Source organism: Procambarus clarkii, chromosome 40 (assembly GCF_040958095.1).
Source record: "Procambarus clarkii isolate CNS0578487 chromosome 40, FALCON_Pclarkii_2.0, whole genome shotgun sequence".
Lineage (NCBI taxonomy): Eukaryota > Metazoa > Arthropoda > Malacostraca > Decapoda > Cambaridae > Procambarus > Procambarus clarkii.
In genome coordinates this window covers 18,538,427-18,550,201 of record NC_091189.1, presented here as the reverse complement: position 1 = coordinate 18,550,201, position 11,775 = coordinate 18,538,427, and the positions used below count along the sequence as shown (strand labels likewise).

The 11,775-nt window shown below is 40.7% G+C and overlaps 1 protein-coding gene across 2 annotated transcripts in view; it reads right to left on the bottom strand.

Moving 5' to 3' along the window:
* Window positions 1-2,927: 2,927 nt before the first annotated feature.
* Window positions 2,928-11,775, bottom strand: part of Tnks (tankyrase) — a 47,871-nt gene continuing 39,023 nt past the window's right edge. The window contains exons 22-23 of one of the 2 annotated variants that reach the window (XR_011231018.1): window positions 4,845-7,440; window positions 2,928-4,477 (exon numbers count right to left, since the gene is read on the bottom strand). Coding sequence is in view for 1 of the 2 variants with exons in the window: in XM_045741967.2 (XP_045597923.1) it covers window positions 7,354-7,440 (87 nt within the window). In the remaining variant the exon portion in view is untranslated. Of the gene's footprint in view, window positions 7,441-11,775 lie in introns of both variants that reach the window. The other variant, XM_045741967.2, reaches the window with a different exon arrangement.

The window sequence follows — 11,775 nt, the reverse complement described above, 5'->3', positions numbered from 1 at the left end:
TCATTTAGTTGACTTTTGCAAATTGTTGAGCTTCAGTATTAATGTTAGTTTTCCCTGTTCTCCAGGAACTAATGCTTGGCACACGTCCTAGTCTCCTGCGGTTATACCTTTTCTTTTTGTCACCTTCCTTTTAGTGGTTATCTTAGCACCACTGCTTCTTTTAATCTGGAATGATGTTCCCTTTCTTGTTACTATCATAGAATGTTCTTTCCACTGTTGCACTTATCTTCCCAAATAAATGATATTTTCTATTTATCTCAGTCTTAGCCTTTCAATTTCTCTTGTTGACATTAAGCATTACTTTTTTTTTTCTTCCTCACCTGACTTTAAATATGGGTGAACAGACTTGCTTGTGTTCCTGTACCCATGCTCACTCTATGTAGTATCATTTACTTGGACCTGGGTTGGCAGGGCCTTGACAACCTTAACCCTTAAACCGCACAAAACTTAGATACGATTTGACATAACTAAAGTTTTTCAAACTTGCACAAACACTTTCCAATTTTTTGTGCATAATCAACTAGGCAAATGTTCCAACTTTGTCTAAATGATCACAACGTAACTTGAAAAACAAGAAAATAAAAAAATTTAAAAATTGAATGTTAAAAACTTCGTTTTCAAATGAGCTTCAAATTATAAAATGTCACCAATTGTTCATTATGCTTTCAGAATAACATGATTTTCATTTTTATCGAACTAGAATATAGATTTTCATTATAATTTACTGTAAAAAAAATTGTAAATATTGTATTTGAAATATGTGGCAAATTTAGACAAAAATAAATTATAACTCCAAACATAAAGGGTTCATGAAAAAAATCTATTTTGGAGGGATTGTAGAACAGCTGAGCACAGTCAAAATGGTGAGAATCAAACTGGAATTTTAGAAGCCATTCAAAGTTGAAACTATAGTTTCAGAGATAATTGAAGTTGAAGTTCTCGACAATGAATGGAGGTAGTTCTAATTCGTTAAGTTAATTGTAGGTTTTAATAAACATTGCTTGGCATTCGTACATGAATATGTGTAAGTTGTAGGTCAATAAGTGTTGAAATGGTCAAGAAAAAATAACCCCAAAAATACAAAATATAGGGATTATTATAATAATTATAATGATTTAGAGTATACTTTATATAAGTGAAAAAGCCCTAATCTGGTCCCTAATCAAAACAACCTAAAGAGACAAAGAAAATTGAAATTGAAAAAATCAGCCAAAAAAAATAAAAGTCCCAAGTTCTGCAAGTTGACAGAATAAAATTGGTCAACAAACAAATCAATCTTCACATAGGGAAGGGTATGCACTTTCCAGGATGTAAAGTTTACAACGATATCAGATAATAAATAAAGGAGATAAAACTAAAATCTTAAAAAAAAAAAATGCACATTGATGAAAGTAACACATATTAAGTGAATACTTTCACATTTTGTCCCAAATTTCTTTTAATCCATCTATCACTGTCAGTAGCATTTTAACAGTAGGCAGTTTTACAACCTTTGCCTGTATTCCCTGCATATCATATATATATCCTATCCCACGTTCATTCAACTAACTTTACTTGCTCTCTACTCCATTCTGTGCTGGACACAAAAGTGCACTCCACAGTAGAATTCAGATTGTATGTGCTGTTTGCTTTAAGTGTTGCAGCTCTCTGTGTAGCTTGCAGTCATTCGTTTTGCCACGAATTCGTTAAGTTCTTTGGTGGCATTATCACAGTTGGTGTCGGTCACAAATAAACTTCGTAATCTACACCATTTCTTGCCTGCAAATTCAACCCTTTACACTTGGTTGTGCTATTTCAATACTCATTTGCCTACTCTATTTATTCCTTTACCACTATGGCTGCAGCCCCAATGATATTACAAAATCTCCATTATCTCCCTACCCATGTCTTGAAATTAGCATTACATATTTGAAACACACCTTGCTTGATGAGTTTTGCCAAGGCCAATTGTGTCTGCAAGATCAGAGTGATTAGCATGTACTTTGTATGGATTCTAGAACCATTATCTCTCCTTCCCAATTCGATTTTTGAAAGTCTCACGGCTATCCATGTCAAAATTGAAAGTACAGTACATTAGTGATGCTTTTCATGCAGGTCGTTTGCTGCTGTACTTTTTTTATCGAAAGAAATTGTACGACCAATAAGATAAATTACATTGGCTCTGTTATATACTGCTTTTTTGGTCTCGAGGTAATTTGCAGGGGACAAAGTCTTGCTTCTGGGAGATGGAACAGGCTCAAATGGGTAAAGCAGACAATCTGTGCAGTAAAAGGCTAATTAACAGTGAAAGCAGTCAAAGTTTGGTACAGGAATAAATGAGTACTTTAAAGGGTTCTTGCAAAAGCTTTAAAGCTATTGCAATGGTCTTGTAGTGATTAAACCAGTTTACATATATTGGGGTCCCGGTATAGCCGATTTTGTTCTCGACTCTTGATCAAGAATTCCAAGCAAGACAAATGGTTGGGCCTGTTCCCTATCACCTAATGTTCCTGGATACTTTCGACAGCCTGAGCAGGAGACTGAGAAACCAGAATGTCACCCTACAGTGAAACTTGTTAGAGCTGATCTTCAGATACTAATTGCATGACACTAATTGGCACATGTCTTCTAGAGACGTTGAGTGTCAATCTTTTCAGTGTACATGTAATATATCTTTTAGGACCACTACCAATTTAATGCTGGCATCCTTATCAAAATTGATATACTGTATAATGTAGCTAATTTTACATCAATAATTCACTGTAGGCCAAATTCAAATTCATGGCTCTCCTTGGTACACTTTGTTCAATGTATCTACCTCCCACAGACCTACTTTGACAACAGGAGTTAAATATTTAATTCCCAGAGCTGTGTATCAGGAGAGGGAGGGGGGCAGGATGACATGCAAAATAATTTACTTGCAGCTTATCATTTTTATCCCAAAGTCATTTAACATTTCACATTTTATTGAAGATATTTACACAGTAAAAATTATGATATCACAGTATTTACATGGATTTGTACAAAAATGAGAAAAATCTACATTATATAACCAAAGAAAACAAAAATACATCATAAAGTGGAGGCTGGGGTATTAGAAAGTGTTCTGTTAGTGGTCCCACCAAGGCAGAACCTGAAAACATTCTGGCAAGAGAACTACTGTAACTGAAGGTTGGTTGCTTTAATTTCTACAATTGTGAGAACACATCAAAATGTTTTGGAAAACACAAACATGTACAAGAATTAAAAGACCACTAACAAAGTAGGCAACCAACTTTAATTTTCTCAGGCCAGATCCTTCACTCAAATGTGAGGATTTTTGTTCACAACTTTATTTGTAATTTTCTGTACATTGAGAAACTTTAGCTAGCAACCATACCCCTGAAGTAACTGTTAATAATCTGTATTTAGAATGTGGTAGTGAAACAATTACAAAAATATAGTTATCAACATGATGTAACTGAAGCAACAGAGTAAGGACAGTTAACATTAGAGCTCTTCATTGCTTCCACATTACAACAATGACAAAGGAACACAATAGTGAGATTCAAGCAAGAATAAACCTAAGCTCCTCGGGATAGTTTCATTACAAAAGTTAATTTTTATTTGGAAAGTCACAAAGAGAAAAAATATTAATAGTTTTCTTTCATTCACTGGGTACATCATATACAACAAAAATATCACAGGACATTAGATGTAGAAAATATATGAAAGACATATTAACATTAAAGAGCTCACAAAATTATATGTAGCTGTCCTGAGATAGCAGTGCCAACTGAAATTAGAAGCTTCAACGCTGCAGTTTCTTATGAGCAAAATTTATGAAAATTCAGTTACTGTGATTATATTTTTCCAAGTCCTAAAGTAAAAATAAAATATTTAGTGCCTAGTATTTCCTGACAACAGTTCTCGAGCTCCAGTTACTAAACTTGTATCTTAGAGAGAGGAAAAGTACACAAGATAAAACAGTAACATATTAGGATTACTGTTCTGCTGTAATGTCTGGCAAAATAATTTATCCCGGCTTACTGAATAAAATTAACATTTTAATTTTGTATAATAATTTAAAAACTGCATGTTAGCAGCACTGAAGGATAAACTACTAGTCAACAATTTTATATTTAAATAAGTTTGATATTCAAGCTAAAATTTAATAACGAAAGAAGTTGAGGACAAGTGAGCAATAAAGGTAATGGAGCCAGTGTTCTACTTATAATAGTTCTTATTGTTTTCACAGATAATTTCTTTTCACAGCCATGTTCTAGGATTCCCTGTAGTGTGGCTACAGTATTTGTGAAAAAGCTTAAATTCATTTTATACGTTCTATAACTAGAATTACATATTTTAAGAATTTTATATGCAAATTTAATACTAACAATTTCTATTGGAAGATAAAACCAATTTCAAGTGTCCTCAATAACTCACTACTTGCCTACCCCCTGCATGTAGAGTATATAAAAGGAGGATAAAATAAATAGAGTGAGGATGACAACTCAACCTGTCCTCTTAAAAAGAACGTCGCTTTTGGCCGTTTGCCCGTATGGCCGAATTTGGACGTAATTTGAAAATGAAAAAAATATGAAAATAAATTTGGGATTTTTTTTTCAACAACAGTAAGTTAAGGGTCCTCTGATAGGTTAGGTGGACAGGAAATTCTCATAAAGTTTTAAAACGTTATGAAAAACGTTAATTTAAAGTGTCCTCTTATAACCTCTGCGCGTACGCCGGACGACTCAAATAGAAAACGGAACAGAACGTCACTTTTGTGAGTCTATTTCATTTCAAATTACGTCCAAATTTAGCCATATCGCGCATACCAGCCAAAAGTGACATTTTTAAGAGGACGGGTTGGACAACTGCATCACGCAGCAAATGTTCTAGTAAAATCACTTATAATTGTCCAGCAAAATGTGTAAATAATACTGAACTTCGACAAAATTATTTTTTGATAACTCGTTATGTTTTGGAAGGCAGTTAATGGAGGGAGACAACCATGAGAGCAAGGACATAGGTAAGATAGATCTGAATGGTTGGTGTAAGATGATACTATACGAGGCGGGTATGTAGTAAGGGAGTCACTTGAAAGTGGGGGTGGGGGGGGAGGATCTTTAGTGTGTATTTACTATTTATATCTGCAGAATCGAGCTATTAGCTCTTGGACCCTGCCTTTCTAACCAATTTTATTTTTCCTCTATTATATCTACAATACCACATATTTCTCTCTAACACATGCGCACACACATACACATTCCCAGGAAGCAGCTGTAACTCCCAGATACCTATTTACTGCTAAGTGAACAGGGGCACTAAGGTGAAAAACTCTGCCCATTTGTTTCTGCCTAGGCCGGGGATCAAACCCGAGCCCTTTAAACTACGACCCCAGAGCGTTGTCCACTCAGCCGCAAGGTGTGCGTGTGCGCGTTTGCGTGTGTAAGAGAGGTTATTGGAGGTGGGAGATCACTTTGGGTACTGGTCCCTGGAGGACACATGTCAGGCGAGGTGGGGCATAGTAATTAGTTCAAAACAAAGCCCATCACAGGGTGTTTGGAAAGGATCACTAGGGGTTGTGGGAGGGGTCACTAGAGGGGGTTGTGTGCTGTTAGCGTTGGCTGACAGGAAGTGAGGCAGATGGGATGTAAGGAAGACACCCCCAAACTGTGATAAAACTCTATGGACTCATCCCTTCACATTTAAATAAAAAACTGGATCATGGTACAGGTACTTTAACCCTCTGCTTTGTCATTAAGCTACGAAGCCCAAAAATAAAAGAAAGCCGTTTTATGATTATGTATACTTAAGAGTTTTAGTTTTCAAGGCTTGTGAGGTTTTATCAAGGCATGATAAAACTACACTGTTACTATGGGAAACATTGCTTTAGTTTCATGAAAAACAACCATAATTCAAATAAATATTTAGTTCAGAATCAAAATAATAAGGCATACAGAAATATTTAATCAAAACCCCCAGAATTTTGTTTACAAAACCACAAGGTGTTCCTACCAGGGAATTCTAATAATACCTTAAGGTATATATATCAATATTTCAATCTCAAATTGGTACACAGGAATAGATTTTGATGTCTTCCAAACTGAGAAATAAATAGTTATTTAAATATAGATATATAATTGTTGCATTAGAAGAGCTATCCTCTTGGTGTTCAACCTATCCTCTTACAAATTACGTCTGAATTTGGCCATTTACCCGTATGGCCGAAAATGGACGTGATTTGAAATTAAAAAAAAAATTGAATTTTTTTTTTTCCCAAAACAGTAAGTTAAGGGTTTTCTGGTATGTTAGGAGGGCAAGAAAGCCTCCTAAAGTTTCAAAACGTCATGAAAAACATTAATTGAAAGTTTCCTTTCCTAATCTTACCGAGTAAGCCAGAGGACCCGCAGAAAACGGGACAGTACATCACTTTTGTGAACCAATTTCATTTCAAAATAACGTCCATTTTTGGCCATGCATAGAGTGCATACAAGCGAAAAGCGATGTTATTTTTAAGAGGAAGGGTTGTGGTGTTAACATAACTAACACTTTGTTATTTCGTCTATGTAAGAACCAGATATAATAAAAGGTTCTGTAATGCCAACCCCCCGATATGAATGCCTCTTAAATTTTGCTCGATTTCAATTTACGCATTTTGCAGTAAATGCAAAATTGTTATTTACAAACAACAAACTTCAATTACACCATGGAAAAAATAGACGAGACAATTTCTAAACAAGATCACATTTGAAGTCCAGTTACATAAACCTAACTCAAAAGAGAACAGCCATTTACTCTGGTTTGTACCACAGACTTACTAGCAAGAGAAACCAATACTAATGTCATCATAAGCTCCACACACCATAAATGAAAAACTTAAAATTAGCTTTATACCCATGATTAGTTTTCTTGCAGTGTTAGATAAACACACAATACTCTACACAAATTCACAATGAAATATACGTTCAGTTATAAAATCACTTTGCATTTAACGGCATGGAATGACTAAGTATGAGTGATTAAGCCCCATTATGGGCTCTCGTGAAGTAACCCACAAGAGGGATGTTTTAGTGTTCCCCAGTCACTATGTCGAACATTATTCAGGCTTCACACCTTTAGTCATCAATTTATTTTTAAAATATTTCTGAGAACTTCTTGCTTGGCAGGATTACATGCAGCCTCACAAAGTTTTCACTGTAACTATCACACATCACAACCACTTGCACTAGTATGTGTTAATATTCAACCAACCACAGATGACGGTAAGATGATCAGTCATTTCTATAAGGAGGAATTAAATGTTCTTTCATAAATGCTGTCCGGAAATTATTTTATCACTTTATCACCAATAATTGTTGAGTAATTACAAGTATTTACTATCAATGCTGGTCAGTCATTGTCTCGAGCAGCATCTTCTTTTGGGCCCGACTCCTCTGGTTTGACAATCTGGTAAGTGATGAGGTACTCTGGGTAAGCCTGCCAAGTTAGAAAAAGAATATAAATACCCTCTTATTATAGCCTTTTGTTGAAGACCATTTCCAAATATTTACATAGATTTACACATGGGGTAGACACCAAGAAAGGTGCATTATGGGTAATAAACAATATTGCTGAAATACCTGTGCAAAGAAAACTCTTTGATAATATCTATACTAGAAAACAAAGTACAGTAGGCCCTCTAATGAATTATGAACAGTATGTTACAGTGCAGACTGTTTAGCTGCCACTGAGCCAGCCTGCTGGGACACATCCACATTAGCAGCTTGTACCAGTAGTCAGTTCCAAGTGTTCCACTTGCCAAGCATATGACCTCTTGCTTTGGGTGGCTCATGCCCCACATCCAACCAATGTGGCCAGACCAACCTGGTTGGTCTGGCAAATCCTGCATTCAATTGATGTTTGAAACACACCTCCTGTGTTCTTGCAATATTTCTTATATTTGGTGGGAGGAGGTTGAAAAGCCCTGGAACTCATTTGTTCATCATACACAATTGCCAAATTGTGCCAATAGCACCTCTTAATCTTCATTGGGCTTATTTTACATTTACTACCTTTAAGTTGGTTCCAAGGGGTTGTCATAGTCAGGGGGTGGTAATGGGGGACGAGCTCCCATGACCTATAAAATGCTCCTATATGGCATACGTCTCAAATAGTCTCTGACAAACAAGTCCAACTCCTGGCCTGCATAGGTGGCTTAGTCTTAAAGTCCAGCGGAACTGCTTTTACCGACAGAAGGGGTGAGGGCGTGCCTCTGGCGCCTTAAAACCAGCTGCTCCGGGTAGATGGGGACTCGATAGCCTGAGAAGGCAGCCCATCTAAGGGAAGGAAAACCCTGATTTTAAACCTCCGCTGCCTTGCGGCCATGCCCCTTTTTTGGAAAAGGCTTCAGGAGTCAACCTCGAGGAAAAATCCGGAGTTGGAGCCCCTAAGGCAGTTCATTATTGACTTCGACCTCGTCCTGGCAGCTCCTGCGACGGTGCTGGAACCATGTGCATTGGCATTTGCCTTTCCATTGAATAATTTCAGCAACGTGGAGGGGGGGACCTGCTGCATGGGTAACAGCTTCTCCTCCATATCTACCTACCCAGGCTTTGCGCCCTGGAGAGGACACTCCAGCTTTGCCCCACAGCGTCGAACACGGGAAGCGACAGTCTACCGGTTTTAAGTCTTCTGCTCGATTGGCGAAGAGTGTGACGCCAGGGGTTGCTTCAGACGGTGGGAGGGGTCATCGCGCCCCACTGGGCAGCTACTGCCCGCCTCAAGCTGGGCAAACCCCAGCCAATAAGGTCTTGCCTCACCACGATCTGTTAAACTCACTGGGTGTGTGGGGTTTAGGGTGAAAACCGACAAGCGGCCCGACAACTTTGCACCAAGCAATACCAAACCTAAAAAGAAAATATCAATTGCCCTAAAGCTGGACACATGGAATGTCAGGACATTGACACCAGGTTTCTCTGACGACCTGCAAGAAATCAATGACACCCGAAAAACAGCAATCATCGATAGGGAGCTGAGCAAACTGCAGATATTGTTGCTCTCCAAGAGACCAGGCTCCCGGGATTAGGATCTGTGAGAGAGAGGGCCTTCTCTTTCTTCTGGCAAGGAAAACCTCCAGATGAGACCAGAGAACATAGTGTGGGATTGCTGTCAGGAATGCACTGTTGGGACACATTATGCCACCGATGGGGAAAACCGAACGAATTCTGTCTCTGCAACTGCACTCCCAAACAGGACCAGTCAATGTAATTAGTGCATAAGCACCAACCCTGACTTCTCCAGCAGAGGCAAAGGAAAAATTCTATGATGACCTCAACAGTCATAGCGAGAATCCCTGTAAAGGAGCCACTGTTCATCCTCGGCGACTTCAACGCCAGAGTGGGTGCCGAGCACAACATTTGGCTCACTTGTCTGGGTCAATTCGGCAAAGGGAGGATGAATGAGAACGGGCAACGTCTGCTAGAACTCTGCTGCCTTCATGGTCTGTGTCACCAACATGTTCTTCGGCACAAAGCCTCAACACCAAGTATCTTGGAGACACCCCAGATCCAAGCACTGGCACCAGCTTGACCCGATTCTTACCAGGCGTGCCAGTCTACCCAGCGTCAAGATTACGTGTAGCTACCAGAGTGCTGTCTGTGACACCGACCACTCCCTGGTATGTAGCAGGGTCAAGATACAAACAAAAGATTCATCACTCGAAAAAGGCGGGCAGACCTCGCATCGACACCACCAAGACCCGCAACCAGGACAAGGTGGAAGATTTTGCACATGTGCTCGAGGAAGCTCTCCCTGGCCCAGTCGGGGTCACTGCCTGTAAAAGATGGGAGCACTTTAGAGATGCTGTGTTCAACGCTGCCATTTCCACCTTTGGCAAGAAGACCAGCAGGTCGGCAGACTGGTTCGAGGCTCACTCTGAAGAGATGACGCCTGTTGTCGAAGAGAAGAGAAACGCCTTGGCAGCCTACAAAGCCTACCCAAGTCAGCGCAACTTACAGATCTTTCGGGCCGTTCGCTGCAAAGTGCAGCAGAGCGCCAGGCGATGTGACAACAACTATTGGCTCCAGCTCTGCTCCCAGATACAGACTGCAGCGGATACAGGCAATGTAAGGGAAATGTATAACGGCATCAAGCAGGCCATCAGCCCAATCCAGAAGAAGATCGCTCCTCTGAAATCTGCCACTGGCGAGGTGATTCAGAACTAGACACTGCAGCTGAAGCGCTGGGTCGAGCACTACTCTGAGCTATATGCCAGGGACAATGTGGTCACCGAAGAAGCCCTGAGCGCCATTGAGTGCCTGCCTGTGTTAATGGAGCTCGACAGCGAACCGACCCTCGAAGAACTCAGCGAGGCCCTAGACTCCCTTGCTTCTGGCAAAGCTCCTGGCAAAGATGGCATTCCTGCTGAGACCTTAAAGTGCTGTAGAGGTAACCTGCTCATGGAGCTGCATGAAATTCTCTGCCTGTGCTTGGAAGAAGGAGAGGTGCCACAGGACATGAGGGATGCCAACATCGTCACGCTGTATAAGAATAAAGGTGACAGGGGCGACTGCAACAATTACCGTGGAATCTCCCTCCTCAGTATTGTTGGAAAGCTGTTTGCTCGAGTCACATTGAAGAGGCTCCAAGTACTTGCAGAGAGTCTATACAGAATCACAATGCGGATTCAGAGCCAACAGGTCCACCATTGGCATGGTCTTTTTCCTCAGACAACTGCAGGAGAAATGCAGGGAACAGAAGCAGCCACTTTTCGTAGCCTTCATAGATCTGACGAAGGCCTTCGACCTCGTCAGCAGGGATGGCCTGTTCAAGATCCTCCCCCAAGATCAGATGCCCACCCAGGCTCCTCAGCATCATCAGATCTTTCCATGAGAACATGAAGGGCACCATGGTCTTTGATGACCTAACATCAGACGCCTTTGACATCCGAAGTGGAGTAAAACAGGGCTGCGTACTGGCTCCAACCCTATTCAGGATTTTCTTCGCAGTTATGCTGCAGCACGTTTTGGGATCTGCCACGGAAGGCATTTACCTCCAGACCAGGTAGGATGGAAAGCTCTTTAATCTCGCCAGACTGAGAGCCAAGATGAAGGTTCAGCTGAGGTGTCTGTGCGACTTCCTTTTTGCCAACGACGCAGCAGTCACTGCCCACTCAGCCGAAGACCTCCAACGGCTCATGACCTGCTTCAGCGAGGCCTGTCAGGCTTTCGGACTCACCATGAGCCTGAAGAAAACACAAGTCATGGGACAAGGCGTGGACTCCCCACCTGACATCGGCATTTCCAATTCCAAACTGGAAGTCGTTCACAACTTCGTGTACCAGGGCTCCACAATCTCTGACTCCCTCTCTCTTGATACAGAGCTAAACAAATGCATCGATAAGGCATCTACTACCATGTCCAGACTGACAAAGAGAGTGTGGGCCAACAACAGGCTGACTGAGTATACAAAGATTCAGGTTTACAGAGCCTGTGTCCTGAGCACTCTCCATTATGGCAGCGAGTCTTGGACACTCCGCACCCGTCAGGAAAGACAGATGAATGCCTACCACATGTGCCGCCTTTGACACATCTTGGATATCACCTGGCAGGACAAGGTGACAAACAACAACGTCCTGAGGAGAGCATGAGTCACCAACATGTACACAATGCTGAAACAAGAGACGAATGCGCTGGCTCGGGCACGTTGTGCGAATGGGCGACGGCAGGATCCCCAAGGATCTCCTGTATAGAGAGCTGATGCAGGGAAAGCGTCCAACAGGCAAGCCCCAGCTACGGTACAAAGATGTATGCAAGAGGTACCTGAAAGCCATGG